The 21,312-nt window shown below is 39.2% G+C and overlaps 1 protein-coding gene across 3 annotated transcripts in view; it reads right to left on the reverse strand.

The window, feature by feature from the left end:
* Window positions 1-21,312, reverse strand: part of NHSL1 (NHS like 1) — a 197,398-nt gene that overhangs the window by 63,108 nt on the left and 112,978 nt on the right. For 2 of the 3 annotated variants that reach the window (XM_042253529.2, XM_042253527.2), the window contains exon 2: window positions 3,673-3,825. In XM_042253529.2, coding sequence (XP_042109463.1) covers window positions 3,673-3,825 — 153 coding nt within the window. Of the gene's footprint in view, window positions 1-3,672; window positions 3,826-7,001; window positions 7,604-21,312 lie in introns of those variants that run through there. The other variant, XM_004011376.5, reaches the window with a different exon arrangement.

A 21,312-nucleotide genomic window follows, 5' to 3' on the forward strand; every position in this document is an offset into this window, starting at 1 on the left:
CACAGAAGAGCCCAACTCACATTACTGTTTTCACCTAAGCTTATAGTCACTGAATACGTAGGTTGTGTGTTGAGTTGCTTCAGTGGTGTTCGATTCTTTGTGACACTATGGACTGTAGGCTGCCAGGCTCCTCTGTCCATGGGATTCTCTAGGCAAGAATATTGGAGTGGGTTGCCATGCCCTCCTCCAGATCTTCCTGACCTGGGGATCGAACCTGCATCACTTGTATCTCCTATAGGCAGGCTCTTTACCACTAGTCCCATTTGAAAAACCCATATAAGGGGTTACTCAGGCTAAATGAAAAATGGAGCCCAGTAATGTCCTCCTTTCTAGACAGTGCAATGTCAACACTATAAGATACGTGATAAAATACATAAAACTGTAAGATACATATGAGATAATCAAAGCATTACACAGATAAAAGGAAGAAAAAACAGGGCTATGATTAAAAATGTTTGTACAGTTCTGTTCAGAATATCAAATCTGTTGTGACTCTACTGACAGCTATTCTTTCTCTAAGCAGAGATGATCTGCTTTCTTTACCTGCAATACAGCAATTTTTGGCACTTCTCAAGTATTTTTCACATTGTGATTTGTTCTCTAGATATAAGTATAAATTTATCGACAGCTGAGATCCTGCTGGTGTTTTCTGCATTTGCTAGAATAATAGATTTCTAACAAATGGTTGTTGAAGGCACCAGTTAAGAATGTGGGCTCTGCAGCCTGAGATGGTCCAAGTTTAAATCTTGGATCTATCACTAAGTCTGAGATCTCAAACACATTTCTAAACTTTGTGTCTCCATGTTTTCATCTGTAAAACTTGGCACAGTAATGGTTTGTAGTAGGATTATTGTGAGGATTTTAAATGAGATACGACGTGCAATAGTTTAGAACAGTACTTGGTATATAGTTGAGTGTTAACTGTTAGCTAATAATTGGAGCACGTTAATAAAAGAATTAATTAATGACTGATACACAAGTGAAAACTGTAACGAAAATAAGAGGGATCCTCAAGCTGGGGTTTCCTTCAATCAGTAACAGTATTCTCCAGATGTAAGTCTTTCACAATTAGATAAATACAGGATATGTCCAGTTAAATTAAATTGCACATAAGCAACAAGTACTTTTTTTAGTATAATTAGACCCCAAATAGCACATGGTAGGAGAAAACTGGTAGAAACAGCATCTGGGAGAATAAGAATGTTGGTTCTTTGTTTTAAGGGAAAGTCTCTAAATCTGAATTGATACTTTTGAACTGTGGTGTTGGAGAAGACTCCTGAGCATCCCTCGGACTGCATGGATGTCAAACCAGTCAATCCTAAAGGAAATCAACCCTGACTATTCATTTGAGGGACTGATGCTGACGCTCCAATATTTTGGCCACCTGATGCGAAGAGCTGACTCACTGGAAAAGACCCTGACGCTGGGAAAGATTGAAGGCAAAAGGAGAAGGGGGTGACAGAGGATAAGATGGTCAGACAGCATTACCAATCCAATGACATGAATTTCAGCAAACTCTGGGAGACAGTGAAGGACAGAGGAGCCTGGCATGCTATATACAGTCTATGGGGTCGCAAAGACTTGGACATGACTTAGTGGCTGAAAAACTCTTAAAAATCACTTCTTCCCTTCTTTATCACTTTGAGGATGTCCTCTTTGCCGTGTATATACTTTTCTTAACATCGACAAGTTGAGGTGAAAATAAGAATTTTAAACTAGATACAAGTGTCTACTCTTCTTGGATTTCCTACCAGCCACAGTGCACTCCGCCCACCTGGACTAGAAGGAGTACTGCTGGGGTCAGCTCAAATTCTGGTAAATCAAACTACTTTGCATGCCCTCAAAGTATGTATTTAGGTCTCCTTTCCATCCAACTTGAATTAACTGAACAGATCATTACAAAGTACTAACTTTAACAATTTGCTCTGAATATTTAAACTATGGTCTTAAAAAAGCAGTGGCAAAATTTCCCATATTGGCAGGGGTTTATTTGAGTACTGGTGGTTTAAACACACTAAGTGCTGTATTCAGTATGCCAGCAAATTTGGAAAACTCAGCAGTGGCCACAGGACTGGAAAAGCTCAGTTTTCATTCCAATCCCAAAGAAAGGCAATGCCAAAGAATGCTCAAACTACCGCACAATTGCACTCATCTGACATGCTAGTAAAGTAATGCTCAAAATTCTCCAAGCCAGGCTTCAGCAATACGTGAACTGTGAACTTCCAGATGTTCAAACTGGTTTTAGAAAAGGCAGAGGAATCAGAGATCAAATTGCCAAATTGCCAACATCTGCTGGATCATTGAAAAGCAAGAGAATTCCAGAAAAACATCTATTTCTGCTTTACTGACAATGCCAAAGCCTTTGACTGTGTGGATCACAATAAGCTGTGAAAAATTCTGAAAGAGATGGGAATACCAGACCACCTGACCTGCCTCTTGGGAAACCTGTATGCAGGTCAGGAAGCAACAGTTAGAACTGGACATGGAACAACAGACTGGTTCCAAATAGGAAAAGGAGTACGTCAAGGTTGTATATTGTCACTATGCTTATTTAGCTTATATGCAGAGTACATCATGAGAAACTCTGGGCTGGAGGAAGCACAAGCTGGAATCAAGACTGCTGGGAGAAATCTCAATAACCTCAGATATGCAGATGACACCACCCTTATGGCAGAAAGTGAAGAAGAACTAAAGAGCCTCTTGACGAAAGTGAAAGAGGAGAGTGAAAAAGTTGGCTTAAAGCTCAACATTCAGAAAATGAAGATCATGGCATCTGGTCCCATCACTTCATGGGAAATAGATGGGGAAACAGTGGAAACAGTGTCAGACTTTATTTTGGGGGGCTCCAAAATCACTGCAGATGTTGACTGCAGCCATGAAACTAAAAGGCGCTTACTCCTTGGAAGGAAAGTTATGACCAACCTAGATGACATATTAAAAAGCAGAGACATTACTTTGTCAACAAAGGCCCATCTAGTTAAGGCTATGGTTTTTCCAGTAGTCATGTATGGATGTGAGAGTTGGACTATAAAGAAAGCTGAGTGCTGAAGAATTGATGCTTTTGAACTGTGGTGTTGGAGAAGACTCTTGAGAGTCCCTTGGACTGCAAGGAGCTCCAACCAGCCCATCCTAAGGGAGATCAGTCCTAGGTGTTCATTGGAAGGACTGATGTTGAAGCTGAAACTCCAATATTTTGGCCACCTGATGTGAAAGGCTGACTCATTTGAAAAGACCCTGAAGCTGGGAAAGATTGAGGGCAGGAGGAGAAGGGGAAGGGGACGATAGAGGATAAGATGGTTGGATAGCATTACCGACTCAATGGACATGAGTTTGGGTAAACTCCGGGAGTTGGTAATGGACAGGGAGGCCTGGCATGCTGCAGTTCATGGGTTCACAAAGAGTCAGACTTGACTGAGTGACTGAACTGAACTGAACTGAAAGGATTCTAACCCGGAGAAGCCTCCTTGAGGATACATTTGCCTATCTGTAAATAGGCAGCTTTCTATAGACACCAGAACATACTTAGCATGTATTAAGCTGTATTTAAGCTTAGTATATAAGCATAGTATAAGTTCATTTTAAGTAGTCTTTTACAAACAGCAACCGAATCTATGTTTTCATTTCTAATAGCCAAGAATGCAAGAACATCAAGCTTGGAGGGTTTCATCTTACCCCTCAGTACTGATTTGAGGTTGAGCTTGGCTTGGCGGTGCAGGTCCTCTACGCAAGGCGGTCTTGTGGTGGGGAGGAACACATTCTCCTGCTGGTGCCATGGAGCAGTGTAGTGGACTGTCCATCGACTCTCCTCATCTAGGTTGGAAACAGCTGTAGAAAGAAAGAGAGAATACATTCAGGTTTTAAATTAACTGTGTTACATCAAGATGGGTTCTGGTTACCTAAAACACTCACAGGTAAGGACCAGCAAGGGAGAAATGGAACAAATTTTGAATAAGCTTCAATCTTAGACCCCAGGGTCCTTTCCACTGTGTTTTGTGTTTGTTCAGTTAATTGCTTCCCATCTTTTTAGGCCCTCCTTTTACTCCAAAGTTAGAAAATGATTAACAAAATCAATAAAGACCTCCCGCTTCACTCCATCATGACAAATATCTATTAATCAACTATACTGTGTCACTACATTAGTAAATGTTAGACTGCAAGACAGAAAACAACTTTTCTACTAAGAACCTGGCACCAATTCTTTCCCCTCTAAAGCATTATTTTAAAATACCACTGTTATAAACTCATTTATATTTTTAAAAACTAAGCATAAACATTCAATGTAACACATTTAAATAGCATAGTTCAATTAGAAATCCATTTGTGCTGAAAAATTTTCTCTGCATTTCCTGCTTTCATGGAATATGTTCATATTCAAATGTTTTTAGAAACTCCAATGCAATTGATTTTTCCCAACATAATCCAATTCAATTGAATTTTTCCAACACAAAAGAGACTGAGGACATCAGAGGAAGAAATGGTAGGTTAAACCTCTATGATAATTTTCCTTTTACATTTTAGGGCTTAAGATTGCTTTGTCTATTTGATTTTTCCTGACAACACAACCCAAGAGAGGCTACCAATGGATCCCAACATGAAATTGACAACATTATACAAATTCAACAACAATTTTTTAAAATATTGTTTATATAGCCGTCGCTGTAAGCCAGCATTGGAGAGACTAGAGAAGTTTGAGAAGGACCCTGTGTTGAGCTGTTTATTGAAGGTGACAAGTCTAACACCTGTAAAACCAGCAGATATGACAATTGTGAGTCGGGGGGAATCTTCCCCTAACTCTGACCTATGCCACAGAGGACACAATGGGCATACGCGTTTCTACAACATAATATGTCCCTGGAAATGAGACCACAAAGTAGATTCATAAAATAAAATGAACAGGCACACATGAACTATTGAACCTTCCTATATGAACATGTTTAAAATTAACTCACTGTACCTAACAGCAGAGCCATTAAAACCATTATACAGATCAAATGCGCTAATATATGGAAAGTCACAGCTTATGAAATAACTCATGAAAAGAATGGTTGTGGCAACATTAGTGCAATTACTTGAAGGGAGTCCCTGACTTTTAGAATCATCAATGAAGAGGAAGTTGGCCTTTCTCAGCACCCCTGGGAACATGAGTCACCCCACAGACCAGAGTGAGGTCAGCACTCACCCCGTACCGTCTTCTTTACAGGTACTGAATTCCACAAGTCCAGCTTTAAATAATTCACTTTCTAAATCATCCCACTCTCTCCAGTGATAAGATAAATTAGTACTACGTATGTGATGAGATAAATTAGAACTACGTATGTAATATACAAAATTATGAACACAATTAACACTGTTGGGTTATATAAAAAGTTGCTAAGAGAGGATGAGATGGTTAGCTAGCATCACCAACTCAATGGATAAGAATGTGAACAAGCTCCAAGGAAGAGTGAAGGACAGAGGAGCCTGGTGTGCTGTAGTTCATGAGGTCACTTAGCAACTGAACAAGATAGTATATCCTAAGAATTCTCACCATAAAGAAAACATTTTTCTTTTTCTTTTGTATCTGTATGAGACTATGAATGTTCACTACACTTACTATGAGAATCATTTCATGATGTCTGCTAGTCAAATCATTATGTTATACACCATAAATGGATACAATGCTGTATGTCAATTATACGTCAATAAAACTGGACAAATTTTTTAAAAAATCATCCCAGTTTCCCTACAAATTGGCCAAATGGAAAAATAAACATTGAGAACTAGACATCAAGTTAAAAACAGAAATGCCCTATGTGCTTTCTGCTTTTAATGTTTACTAAAAGCTGCATGTAAATTAGGCACTTGGCATTGCACATAACCTCTGTGGAATAAATGTTTTGCATGGTACATAGAACTATCAGTCATAATCTATAAAATCCAAAGAGCCCTGACTTAGTTCTTAGTTATGATCTGAGAATCTTGCACAGGGTGGAGCTCGCCGTGTGTCCTCCAAAGAGTAGCCAGTTAATTATAAGGTTTTGTCCTGATGCCCATTTATTTCGAAGACTGAATTATCATACTTCATAGTTGGAAAATAATGAAAATGGAAACTTCCTATTCGCCAATTACAAATCAAATCCAAGTGATAGTGTCCGTGTAATTGCACATTCAGCCCCACCATACAACTACCAACTGGCTCCTAAGAAAGAACAGTTGTCTTTCCCCGGTATATCTCACTCTTGCCAGGATAGATTTTAATCAGTCCATCCAAAGACAATCTTTGACGAGGGGAGCTGTAGAGATGAACCCCGAGGGCTGTTCATTTGCTTTCTCCAGTTTCTCTTACCAATGCCCCTACCTACATTTATCCAGTTTAAACCCATGGCCCCAGAGCTAAAATAAAATAAACAACTATGTAAAAACAAAACTGTTTATAAATAAAAGTTATACTTTCCAAAGAATGAAGAAGCACCTGGATTTAAAGAAATTGAAACCAACTGTAAGTACATAATGAAGCCGCACCACAAAAGTTTTGTACTTCACAATGACCGATCAGTCTAGACAGAGGCTGTCCTTGAGCTCTTAAATACCTAACAGAGTGTAGGAGAGTTTCAGAGGATTATCCCCACCCAAAATATGTGATGCATCACTCAGAGGCTCCTCATATTTAGCCAAAGAATCAAAACACCATACACTGTACATCAAGGCAGACATAAAGTAAATACAAGGGCTTTTTTCCCCCTTCTTCAAAGGATTATTATTTTTTTTTTTAGAATCCCAATAGAAGTGAATTCACCTAAAATCCCAACCATAAACAAGTAAGTCATGCTTTTAAAAAGAAAAAAATCACATAATTCTGCCCTAGAGTTATAAAAGTCTGAGGTATTTGAACTTGGTATAGAAAGGAGTTTAACAAACACCAATTATGCTGTTTTACGCTCTTAATTCCATCACTCAAAAGGATGAAGTCGTACATAAAACACACACACATACGTACAGTGCAGAGAAAAGAAACTACTTACTTTTCTTCTTAAAAAGTTTAATCAAAGACTTGATCTTTGTATTAATAAAGACCACCATTTCCAGGACATCTATGGAGGATGTAAAAATTTGAGTCCCATTAAAAGCTCAGTCCAGCAAGCAGGTGGCAATCGGCATCCTTCTGCTCCAGATTCTAACTTTTTCCTCTGGTCTCGAATCCTCAGACATCTGCCTGGGCTGATGTAACTTTGAGGTTGAACTTATTGTCAGGCACTTACAAACCATTAGCAGTCCTTGAACCTGAAAAGCTCCCACTGAAACCCAATCTTTAAGGCTGAGAGTCACCAGTGACAACGTGCACAGAAAGAGAAAGCCAATCGCGGTTCTTTGCATGAGAGCCACATCTATCTTTCTGCCTTGGTGCTCAATGATTCAGTTTCCTCTCCAAGTGATCTGAAGTGCCTCCTCTCTGGAGTCCACAAAAACAGTAGAGATGTTCCTTTATGGAAGTCAAAGTGAAGCAAAGGTGTTCCCCACTTTCACTGGGCCACTAAGAACATCCGGATCTTTTTACTGGAGCCGACAAGTCTTAGAGCAAGTCTGTTGATTCTTTGACTCCCTAGTTAAGTCAGGCATTTGAACTGATTTAGGGGGGAGAAAGAGCAAACTATTGTTTCCCCAACCACGCCCCCAGGCTCTGCCTCCCACACTAAAGGAAGGTTTGCAAGCAGTAAAACTTTACAATGCAATCTCCAGGGAGCTGTAAATGATGACTTGGTTGTATTTTAGTTGCAAATTAGTACACCCAGTCTTCTCACCCAGTTGTTTTTTTTTTTTTTTTTAATCCTTGCCAGTGAGGAGAAAAGCATTGTCATTGTTCCAAAGGGTGATCTTGTTTGCATCTAGCTGCCACAACTCTCTCACCACCCCCATCCCCCAAACTCTTAACTTTTCTCACTCCAAAGGAGAAAACAGATGATAAAGTAGCCTAATCATTTAAATCTGTATTTTAAAATTTAAAAACCTAGCCTAAGCTCCAGGTTTTTAAAATCCCACACCAAACACCTCCCCAATGGGAGAGAAGAGGAATAATCTCTAACAAAAATTATCTGAGTTTGTCTCTTCAACCTGAATGTACTGTACTAAGTAAGCTGCAGTTCTTTTCTCGTGTGCAATTGGCCACAGAGAACTGGGTAAATATAAAGAGAAGAATCAGAAATGTGGTACAAGCGGGCACTAGAAAAATACACTTCGGGGTAAAGAGACAGGAGTAAAAAGGAAAAGAATACAAATCAAACAATATTATGAAAGGGGACAAAGGAAAAGAATGCACCTCACAGCTCTCCCCAACTTCACTTCATGGCAAAACAGTTTTTTGAAACATGTTAGACAACCTCTTTATTTCATAGCTTTGGGCCAGACTTACAACTGAATGGAAAAATGTAATAACCCACTAATTCAAAACATTTAGTTTATAACAAAAGCTTTTAGTCAAAGAATAAAATTTATATAAGGGGCTCCCTCTAGGGAAAACTTTGGAATGATTCCTCCTCAAATCATCCCCCCCAACACACACACAATCTTATTTTTTAAACAACAAAATTGAAGCAAACAAAACCCAAAACACACATATTATCCTACCACCATACATATTATCACAGATTTCCAACTTGTGTTCTTTCACATATACACTGCTTTTTTTAAAAGTAATTCCATGGCCAGATGACAAATGAGAAAAGACTGCGAGAATAAGTTAAATTATATAACTGCTTGAAAAGTGTGCAAAGTTCCCCTTAGGATAACACATTTATAAGCAAGAGCTGCCTCTTAGCTCACTATACTCAAAACAGGCAGTAGTGGGTTCTAACCAGAAACACTACTATCCACAGTCCACGAATTTCTGAGGTTGAACATACCCACCTGGACTTCCAACTACAAACAGCACATGGCCTTTCACGTACGCAACAGTGGCATTGGAACACTGACTTACTCATTCAAAGACAAATACTGAGCACGTACGAAGTGCCATTCATTTGAGATCCCTCTTGGAGCTTACATTATTTGACCATAAAGCACAATTATATGGTATGTTAGAATGCGGTGAGTGGAATGGACAAAAGAAAAAGTTGCATAGGATAAAAGGGGCTTGAGAGGAGGAGGGTGGTGGCCAGGTTGTAATATTAAATAGAGTCAGGGTAGAGCTCATTGGAAAGGTGAGACTTGAGTAAAAACTTGAAGGAGGCAATAGCAACAGAACAAGAATCTGTGCAGTGAATCCAACTGGCTCTCATTTTAAAGACGGAGGAGAGAAGCTATTGGTAGTGAAACATCTCTAACCCACCAGGACTAGTCAGAGAAGTGCTCTAAGAAATGACCTTTGGTAAGAGTCACACATGGAGAAATCTCCTTTCTCATTAATAAAACCTGATATCTAGTGACCACAATCGTGTAAAGATAATGCCACTGGTTACACAGCGATCAGTGGCAAGTCTGGGGGTTAAAAAGCAGGCTTCCACCCCAGCATCTCACGTGGCACCAGTAGCAACGAACCCACCTGCCAATGCAGGAGACGTAGGAGACATGGGTTCTATCCCTGGATCGGGAAGATCCCCTGGTGAAGGAAATAGCAACCCACTTTGGTATTTTTGCCTGGAAAATCCCATAGACAGAAAAGCCTGGTGGGCCATAGTCCATAGGGTTACAAAGAGTCAGAAACGACTGAAGCAACAACTTAGCATGCACCCCAGCATCCCAGGGCACACCGTCCTCTCGGCATTATTCTTCACTGCCTCTTAACTGCCTAAGTCCAGAGCTTCCAGAAGGAAACACATACACTATGGTATTTATTGTGTTAAATATTAAGAGGGGTTTGGAAAGAGCTTTTTAATTATAAAGATTTCCCCAGTGGTTTTCTCATTTCTTACTTTACAATCTGTGTGTGCTGTGCTGTGCTTAGCTGCTCAGTCATATCCAACTCTTTGTGACCCCATGGATTGCAGCCCACCAGGCTCCTCTGTCCATGGGGCTTCTCCAGGCAAGAATACTGGAGTAGGTTGCCATGACTGCCTCCAGGGGATCTTCCCAATCCAGGCAATGAACCCAGGTCTCAAACATTGCAGGCAGATTCTTGACTGTCTGAGCCACCAGGAAAGTCCAAGAATATTGGAGTGGGTAGCCTATCCCTTCTCCAGGGGATCTTCCCAACCCAGGAATCAAAGCAGGGTCTCCTGCATTTCAGGTGAATTCTCTACCAGCTGAGCTACAAGGGAAGCCCCAATGATTGCTCTAAACCTATCAATTCCAGGTTTGATGCACACATTATCTTTCCTGCTGTCTAAAATTCTATCGCCCATCATTTAAAAAAAATTCTCCATGGTCACCATGAACTTCTAACCAGTACCAACAGTCTTCTCTCTCATCTTTCGTTACCTTTTTAATCATATACTACTAGTGACCCAGTTGTGGAGCTGTTTTTCATCGACACTGCAGACCACTATTTCCTTTCCTACATCTGACTGCTCCTTCTCTGGGTTCTGACAAACTCTTAACAAGCTTCCAAGAGCCAGGTGTTAAATTTCTGCCCTATGCTATTGGTGGCTCAGAGGGTAAAGCGTCTGCCTGCAATGCGGGAGACCCTGGTTCGATCCCTGGGTCGGGAAGATCCCCTGGTAGAAGTAAATGGCAACCCACTACAGTGTTCTTGCCTGGAGAATCCCATGGATGGAGGAGCCTAGTAGGCTATAGTCCATGGGGTCGCAAAGAGTTGGACATGCCTGTGTGAATTCACTTTCACGCTATTTACTTATTCCCCCTTGAAACCTTAATGATTTTGCTGGTGTGAAGTAGGAGTCAGCAAATTATGGCTCTTGGGTCAAAGCCAGCTGGCCCCTTTATAAATGGTTTTTAAAAATTAAAAAATAATATCTCATGACATGTGAAATAAGACTCAAATATATAAGACTCAAATTTCAATGTCTGACAGTAAAGCTGTGACGGCACAACTATGCCCATGCCTTCATCTACTGTACACTCTGCTCTCAGGCTGCACACAACTGCAGCATGGAATCGTGTGCCAAAGACTACTACATGCCCGAAAGCAGAAGATATTTATTCTCTGAGAGGCTGACTTCTGGATGAAGCCACTGCCTTTAAACAGCCCCCTCAGTCTTCGCCTCCATCTGCTGTCTTTCACTGGTCTGCCCTCCAGCTCCATCTTAACCACCCTCTACTCAAATCTTACCTTATCTCAAGCTGAATGCCTAATTTAAGCCGGTTTCCTTAAATCTGCTGCTTATCAAGAACTTTTTGATATCTATTAGGGATGACAGTCAATTTTTCAATGAACCAGACAGTTATATTTAAACACCACTTAAAATGAGAGAACGGAGATCTAGATGCTAATGCTGTTGGAGCTAAGATGAGACTGTGTGTGTCTTGATCCATCTCTAATTAGCACATACTAAGTTTTGCAACAGAGAAGCCAATGGCTTCCCTGGTAGCTCAGCTGGTAAAGAATCCACCTGCAATGCAGGAAACCCCAGTTCAACTCCTGGGTTGAGAAGATCCCCTAGAGAAGCAATAGCCTACCCACTCCAGTATTCTTGAGCTTCCCTGGTAATACAGATGGTAAAGAATATGCCTGCAATGAGGGAGACCTGGGTTAAAGATATCTTTAGTTAGTATGTTCAAGTTAATATATCTTACACAAAAGTCTTTATTAGAGTCCATAACTTATAAAAATATTTAGACCAAAAATCTTTAGCTCATGTATTCAAGTTAATGTATCTTATATAAAAGATACATTGAGACCAAAAATAAAAATATTTAAGAGTAATGCATTATGCTCTAAAAATGCTGTCAAATATGACAAACAAAAATATACTCTAATATCACTTGAATAATCCTGGCAGATTATCCTAGTCCAGATTTTTGAAATTCTTTACCACCACTATTACATAAAAATTCCCATCCTTATTTCTAAAATTCCAACAATTCTGCTTAATCTTTCACTGAAATGAAATCTTACTTTTAACCAACATTAAAATTTTTTCTTCTAGGGAGTCATCTGATCATTTCTACAGTTATTCTATTACTTCCCAGGAGCAGGTGTATAACATACCAGCAAAGAGATAGAGGAATATTTTTAAAAGTAATACATATTCTAAACATTTTAATTTTAAATGTGCACTTATGTTCCACCAGTCAGCAAGTTCACTTTGAGTACTTATTAGCTGCCTTGTGTTCGGCATCCGGGTTAAATGTGAATCCAACATGGGCACTGACTTTCTTAGGAAGGTCATAGTCCAGTGAGGACGGCACACCCAAACAGATAAAAATAATAAAACCACGAATAAGTACAGGAAGAGAGATAAGACAATGCTGTTAACTGAAAGGATGACAAAGGGCATGCAGCTCATTTATTTAAAAAAATTTTTTTAATAAACTGGTTTTTTGTGTTTGCATTTAGCTTTAAGCCCCTATGTTGTGATCTGAAGCTTTAGGTCAGGAAACAATGTCACAGTTTTGAAGAATTCAAGCAAATTCAAACATATTTTTAGTTTCTGGCAGCCATTTCCTGGGTTTCCCCAATGGCTCAGCAGGTAAAGAATCCACCTGCAATGTAGGAGACATAGGAGGCGCAGGTTCAGTCCTTCAGTCAGGAAGATCCTCTGGGGAAGGAAATGGCAACCCACTCCAGTATTCTTGCCTGGAGCATCCCATGGACAGAGGAGCCTGGCAGGCTATAGTCCAAAGGGTTGCAAAGAGGCAGACAAGACTGAGCAACTAAGCAATTAAATGCTACAAAGCATTACATACATTTTATGTGTACAATATTATATTTAAACTTCTGTCAAAACTTCAGACCACTCACCACCAAAAGTTTAGTTTCCATCACCATACAGTCAACCTCCTTTATCCATATTGCCCTCCCTAACTCCCATCCCTTCTGGTCACCACTACTCTGGTCTCTGAATCTGTGTATTTATTTGGTCTATTTATTTAGATTCCACATATGACTGAAATTAAATTATATGGTAATTGTTTTTCTCCATCTGACTTATTTCACATAGCATGATACCCTCAAAGTTCATCCATGTTGTCACCAATGGTAAGATTTCATCTTTTTGTATGGCTGAGTAGTATTCCATCTTGTGTGTGTGTGATCTTTATCCAGTCATCTGCTGATGGGCATTTAATGGTATTTGGAAAACTAGAGAGCCACATGACAAGAACAAAACTAGACCGCTATCTCTCATCACACGCAAAAACCAACTTAAAATGGATCAAAGACCTGAACGTAAGAAACCATAAAACTTCCAGAAAAAACACAGGCAGTATGCCCTTTGACATCAGCCGTAGCAACCACTTTCTGGCTATGCCTCCTCATGACCTCATTTAGAAGACAAACAACTGTTAGGAAACAGAGGTGAAGAGGGGACCTGTTGGAAAAGCCCAGTCCTGGGACACAAGGAGACCTGCAAAGGCCTCGGTGTAAGTTTAGGGGAAATTAATGTGGAGAAGAGTGGCGAAGGAGGTGGAGAGAGAGGCAGGGGCCTGACCCTGAGGGGCCTTGCTTGTCCTAAGAGGGTGGAATTCAGAGGGTGGCCTAAGGAGTCACTGAAGGAGTTTAAGAGAGGAAGTTGTATGGCCAGTGTGAAATTGAAAAGACATCACAGGTGGAGGTGAAGAGTGAGCCTGAGAGGGCTTGACTGGAGGCAGGGAGAGAAGGCAGTGGGGACCCAGTCCAGCAAATCACACCACGGTGAGGAGGTCAGAACCAGTCCTCATGGAAGGCTGTTTTTCTACAACACCCTTGGTCTTAGCGGCCCATCTTTAATAGCGTGTATTATGTTTCAGGAACCATTACATACTTAACATACAAAATTTTTAAAATTAGACCTTAGTTATTAATTAATGACCCTGTTACCATTTATGCTTTCACTTGTAACAAACCTTAAAATATACCCTTATTCTTTTTATTAAGGACCAAAGATTGCACATGTAAACCTAAAAGCTTAAGAGCAGAGCTGTCTAAGGACTCATGGATAAGGCCTCTATCCCCATGGAGCCCTTCCCCTCTCCCATCCACCTCCCCATTTACACAAAGCTTCAGGCCCTCTTCAGTGCATTAAATGAAGTTAGAGCATTAAAAGTGTTTATTTTGAACCCAGAACTTTCACAAACTTTGCTTAAAAGTATTTAGTAAAAGGGAACATTTTCAAATAATAAACACAGGAGTTATAAGCAGAAACAAGGCATGATTATGTCACATAATATATACGCACATTTTGAATTAAACAAAATGAGTCCTGGATCAATTGAAAGTGGACTGTATAATCAATAAAGATCACCATGGTCTTCTAAGTAGGGAGGGGAGGGAAGGAAAATAAAACTCAGATGTAATGGAGTTCTGGTCAAAGCTCCGTATTTTAAATGATAATGTAAGCATGTCTCAGAAAAATTTTAGCTCTTGAAAATAGAAAATATCTCAGGCCAGCCTTATCTATAAATGGTGTTTTTAATGACTGTTGATGTGTTTCACACTCTTTTTTTAAAATCAAACATCTGAAATAGAAGACCGTACGTGACTAAGTTAATTTAAGTGTACTGATTATCTTTATGCATGGTTAAAATCCTTAACATACAGTGTTTAAATCCACAGACACACCCATTCATTCTTCTGCTTTTCAGACTCATGAGATTGGAAATCATCACAGCAGAAGAGCATCCAATATAAGCCCATAGGCCTGTAGGATAAAATGTACACATTTAGTAGTAAGAGATTTGAGAAATTTATAAAAATAAACTAGTAACATAATCTCCTTAATAAGCATTCGTAATAATCCTTTCGTAATAGACTTACAGAAAACTTAGGCCTGGCCTCTGTTTATTAAGGAACAAAGTTTCCCATATTTCAACTTTTGGAAGCGAGATTTATGTTTCATGTTTTTATAAATACTTTCACATTGAGAGCAATTATATACAGTCTATATTTCTTATCTATGAAAATAACAATCATTAGAAGTTGCAAAGCAAATTAATAACACAGGCAGATGAACGAACACAATCAGTAAATATATAAATAAGAGTAAATTTAAAAACAGGGCTGTCAAATAAAATACAGCATGCCCAGATAAAGCTGAATTTCAGGTAGATGAAATTTGACAGTTAAGGGACTTTTAAAAAATGTACAGTTAAATTCATTTGTTAATACAATTGTAATTTATGATATTAAAAGATAGCCTTAAGTATTTCATACAACAGACAGAGAACTATACTTTATATTATTCAAAACAAATTGAACTGACTATAGGCTCTTGCTGTTTGGCATTTAATTGATTAAAAACTGAAAGATGGGTTGGTCAGTTGTTTACTATTTCTTAGTTTTCCTATCAGGCATTTTTCTTACAAGTTACTACTCTTCATCTCTGTATTCTAGATTTTAAACATGCACAGCTTCTTTGATTTACTTGCCAGTTTTATATGCCATTACAGGAGAGATGCCAAACACGAGGTCTGTTAGAGCGACTGCACAACACACACGTCAGCCTGCCATCTCCTTAATTCAGCAGGCCCTCCTGGGACAACGATGTTACGTGGGTCCCAGTGTGATGAAACACCAAGTATAAACATCACCCACGGTGAATTCAAGTTAAACATTGTTGTTGACAAGTTACATTTTTCCAGTTTACAGGAAATGCTAGAGCTAGAGGGAAAAACGAAAACGTCACTCAGACTAAAATGCTGACTGTTTACCTGGTCTGGCCTCTCTGCAATAAATTAATTAAATAAGGACAATAAAGAGAATGTGCCAGATTTAAAGAGCTTTGAGGAACATCACAACCAGATGTATGATCCAGATGCTAGTTTTTGAATAAACCAGATATAAACAAAACCCTTTTAGACAAAGAGAGAAATCTGCATATGCACTGGGAGTAATCTTACACATTTAACATTTGAATACTGTTACACACATACACACGCACACACGCGCAAACACATCGTAGAGATGCTGGCCTGGAATGAAAATACTGATATGTGTCTGACGGCATGATGCTTATAAAGAGTTTTTTAACTGTTCCATGAATCATGTTATTTCACATACAAAAAAGAAGCATTAAAAATCACCAATATTCTAGAACCACATTGGTACAACAGTCTTTTCTTTCTTCTGCTTCTGAATTAATCTTTAATGAAGAATCATATGGCACACGGAAAACAAGACAAATGGATATCTCTCTTCTCATCAATATCTGGTTGGGGGAGTGGCTGGGAGTAGAAAGGGAAACCTTGAGAGATGACAATGTATCAATTCTTTAGAAGGAACTTGATCTGGCATCCACTTTGTCAGTTCATTCTAATGCTAGGAAATACCCTTTTCTCTGCACGTGTTGAAGCTAAAGGCTTCAGCTATGGATCCTAGTTAATAATTTAATCTAAAACCACTGGTACCATCTGCTCAGTCAATTTTGGAACGTCTGCTATCACTGTGACTAGTTTAGTCATGTCACAATGTTCATGTGACAAATGTGGAACAAATGAAAGGCGAGGCAGACAGAAAGCATGCAATGGAAAAAAGAAACCCCCATCAAAAGTCTAAAACACAAAGGGAGCCCTGCTGACTGAGCATTCAAAGTTCAACCCTGCCTGAGGGGATGGGAGGATGCATCTCTCTAATGCAGGGAATGAGACAATCCAGAGGCTGTCCTGAGATGATGGGCACAAAGTGGGGCAGACAGGGGAGAGCTTTGTGAAGGGAATGGGCCCCGAGATTGGAAACACAGATGTGTAGGGATACAGCAAGGGCAAACTGGAAAGGGGAGATGTCACAGGCAACTAGAAAGTTATAGTTGAAAAGAGCCCTAAAGAACATCCAATCCACTCCATTTATTTTATAAAATAAGTGACCTGATCACAGAGCTACCCAGCAGCTGAGTGGATTCTCCATCTTGTGCTCCAGATGTTATACACCCCATATTGCTGCCTGCACTGAAGAGGGTTGATGGGGCAGGGTACCGACCATCCAGACTCATTTCTCCCTCCATGCTTTTGTAATTCTTCCATGGGGATGCCAGATTCCTGACTTATCCACTTGGCAAGCTCCCATTCATTCCTTAGGGCTTCGCTGGTGGTTCAGAAGTAAAGAATCCACCTGCCAATACAGGAGACATGGGTTCGATCCCTGGGTGGGTAAGATACTCTGGAGAAGGAAATGGCAACCCACTCCAGTATTCTTGCCTGGGAAATCCCATGGACAGAGGAGCCTGGCAGGCTATAGTTCACGGGGTCACAAGAGAGTTGGACATGCCTTAGTGACTAAACAACAACAATTCATTTTTTAAGTTATAATTCAAGCATTAACCATCCTTAAGAAGCATTCCATAACTGCTTTCCTGTTGCAAAAATTGTGTCATTTGACTTGAAGGATAGTTTCCTCCAAAGTGAACTATGTTTGACATGCAGAAAGAGAACGAATAATTTCATGAACTATAAGCCTTTATACTTAGGCCAATTATGTGCCACATGCTTTTTAGTCCTAATCCATTCACCTGAGTGTCCTGATTCATCGAATTCATTTTACTCAGCCTGTATCAAGTATACAAAAGCTCATTTTAGGAGGGAAATTATATGAGTAGAGTGATATAACAACTAGTTCAACTATAAAGTTAACACTTTACCTTCCCCAATATAGTCATTTGAAACATATTTTCTGAATGTATATAAAGGGGCTAGCACATCTTAGTAATTTTCAATCACTTGGAAATTAAGATGTATTTTCTGACAAGGACCTACTGTATAGCACAGGGAACTTTGCTCCATATGTTATGTGGATATAACTCCCTGGATGGGAGTTTGGGGAAGAATGGCTACATGTATATGTATGGTCAGTTCCTTTGCTGTCCACCCGAAACTATCATAGTGTTGCTAACTGGCTATAGTCCTACACAAAATAAAAAGTTTAATTAAAAAAGATATATTTTCTGGGTTATTAAAATTTAACATAGTTAAATGCTTTTATAACAAAAATAATTTACAGGGAAATAATCTTTTAAATTTGAAAAGAAAAATCAACACAAATTTTCTCCTAAATCTTCAAGGAAGAAAAAAATAAACTTCATCGTAGAATGAAAAGCCAACATATAGTGTGATGATCTTGGAAATATGAGAGTCATGTGATTAGCTAAGGTGCTTTATAGTTTGGGCTCTCTCGTATTTTTTAAATTGGATGATATTAAGGAACTGCTTGATTGGTAGTGTTATAAAACCTACAAAGAATCTACATTTGAGAATTTTCTACCTAGAAAAAAAACTGAGAGCAAAGGATACTTCCTAATCAGGACTAGCAGGGGAAAACTGACAAAATCAAGTCGAAGATTGCCACCTACAGGGGGACGCTGTCCACTCACTGAGACACTGGAAGAGCAAAGGATTTCTCCTACTGTCTCTCAACAGAAAAGCTTGGGGAAAAGGGCTCTGGTTTAACACACCCCCTTTCAAGGTCACGTCTCAAAAGAAAGCTCTCATATTCTTCCACCAAAGACCATACTCCATAATCTCCATGCCCTTTCTGAGCCTCAGTTTAAATGAAGTTGATCTCATGCCTCCAAGAAGATTTGTGAATATTCCTAAACTCCCTAGTATCTACAGCCATGCCCAGATTAAGGAAGCACTCCTATGTCAGAGAGGGCATTTCTGAATCAAGAGAGAAGCTACATGACATGTGAATAACTGGAACTAAGAAAAAAAGAGGTCCACATCAGTTTACAAGCAAAAGATAAAATTTTATAATAAAGGAACCCAAAGGAGTGTTTTCCATTTGGAGAGAAGACAATTTGAGCCATACTGTCTGTGAATACAAAAAATACGTTATTTAAACGAACAAGGGAAAATCAGATTCTTCACTGCCTAAGTTCTTTCCAAGTAATCATCGATAAAGTATGAAGAGTTAGAGAAAAGAATTACTTGAGCTTATTATTTTGCAAGCAGTGGGACAATCCTATGAACTGTTTAGCTTTTCTTCTATTTCCTGTGATTTCTTATGTTGTTTCACATATGGTTAAGATGAAGGCTACAATTAATAAGCTGGTGTGATCAACTACTTTTGTTAAGAGGCCAGCTGGTTCACATGCAAAATGATAATCAGACAAATTAAGACAGACTGCTTTGGTTTGGTGATGAATTGACAGCAATACTTATAGTTAAATGTCTCCAACTGTATCTGGTTTTCCAGTAATGGTAAAAGTTGATTCAAGTAAGGATAATATTTATCTGATTCATGTTAGGTTTTATTTTTTAAAAAATTACATTGCCCTAAACCACTGAATAAACAGTAGCAGAATTCTTCGGAGAAACCACAGCACCCCATTAACCATAAGAGCTACAAAGATTTTATAATCATGCTAGAGGTACCCCAGCAGGAGCAAAGGAAAGTCAGCCTGGCATAAAAGGACATTCAGGCTTGGTCTAGAGACTACCCAATGTTTACTGAAGTCAGGCAGTCACAGACTTTTGACATGAATAAAACCTTTCTGTAAACTCAATTTTTCATATGTTGCCACTGATTTTTCTTTTCAATTCAGTGATAAATGTTAAATATACGTTAGCTGCTCAGTAGTGTCTGCCTCTTAACAATCCCATGGACTGTAGCCCACCAGGCTACTCTGTCCATGGAATTCTCTAGGCAAGATTACTGGAGTGGGTTGCCATGTCCTTCTCCAGGGGATCTTCCCAGCCCAGGGATTGAACCTGGGTCTCCTGCATTGCAAGTCAGATTATTTACCATCCAAGCCACCAGAGAAGTCCAAAAGTTAAATAAGTAAACAACAAATGACAGCAAGAGGCAAGAATAAAAACAATGATTATTGTACGGAGATAAATGTTCAGTATCTCTAGATTCTAATAACCTAGTATTTCCAAAGCAAGGATTTCATGATGTAGACTTCTGAACTGACACTGTGGAAGTGTTTCCATGCTTGTGGGCATTCAGTGGTGCTTGAAGAGCATAAAATTGCAGACAGCTGGAACGGAAGGGAGGTGACTGCTGTGCCTACATATTAGGCCCACAAAGAATCTGAGAAAAATCAATGATAATCAAAAAAGTAATGCAACTACTAGGTAATAGCTGCCTACTGGTTTTGTAAAAAATTGATATGTTTATTAGCTCCTTTGCATCAGCATCATGACAGTTTGAAATAGAAAGCAGAAAAAAAAATGAAATTTTTTGTATCTTAGCAAGTATAATATTAGAAAGGATTAAGGTGAACAATCTTATATGCCTAACAGTATTTTTAATATGCAGCCAAAAATATGAAGCTTGAAAACATAAAGACAGGTAGGGATATTTCATAATTTGGTCTACCGCTTCGTGTGTGTGTGCATGTGAGCTCACGTTGCATGCTTTTTTCACTAAAGAAAAAAGATAAAGTCATTATAGGAATTTGGTAATGAACACATGAGCAATCACTGTTTTCCTCAACCAGAATTATTTGGGGAGAAAATAAAACAATTAAGTTCTTAAAATCCAAATAGTCAAATCTCTCTCAAGTTACACATCAGTTCTCTGAAGACTCAGCTTGGTCGATTTTTATCACTTCATCCTGAAATATCTCTCTCTCATATGAAGGGCAGCCCACACATATCATTCAATGATAAAACAAGTTCAAATGAAGCTGCCACAATCAAATCTCATTAGCGAATTGCATTTAATTAAGTATACATTTAGGCTATCGAGGGTGGTCCTGAAATAACTGTACTTTCCAATACTTGCCTTGATGTTCATGTACAATCACCTTCACCTTGACTTGAATTTAATTATTTTATTATAACTGCTTTCTGAGAAGTACCGATTGCACCCAGGAATAGTGGAACCAACCACAGACTCCAGACAATATATTATATTCATTATCAATTAAGCCCCGGAGCATCTCCGGAGAGCTAGTTTTAGTAGGACACTCCATGTTGAAATAGGATTAAAATTCACTTCTTCGCTCAGTAGCCTCCCCCTACCTCTTGTCAATACAATCACAGCCACCCATCAACAAGGATAACTCTATATTCTGAACTTTCTAGCTTCACTCAAATTGTTTAACATCAACACTCCCCTCCCCGCCAAATGGCCTCTTCTTTCTGCAGCTGCTGCATGCCACAAATAGCTTCTTGTATAATTTGACTTAGAATGCACCCCAAACTAAACATGTTGAATGGCAACGTGAATGCTTCATTCAGAGTGCTAAAATGTGTAGAATGTCCTAAAAACATCGCAGTGGCAAAGGGATTCGGTTGGTAGTCTTGGGGCAGAGGGCTGCTTTCAGCCGTAACCTGCAAATTCTCCTCAGTTCTGTGTAGCCGGGT

This window comes from Ovis aries, chromosome 8 (genome assembly GCF_016772045.2).
Source record: "Ovis aries strain OAR_USU_Benz2616 breed Rambouillet chromosome 8, ARS-UI_Ramb_v3.0, whole genome shotgun sequence".
NCBI lineage: Eukaryota > Metazoa > Chordata > Mammalia > Artiodactyla > Bovidae > Ovis > Ovis aries.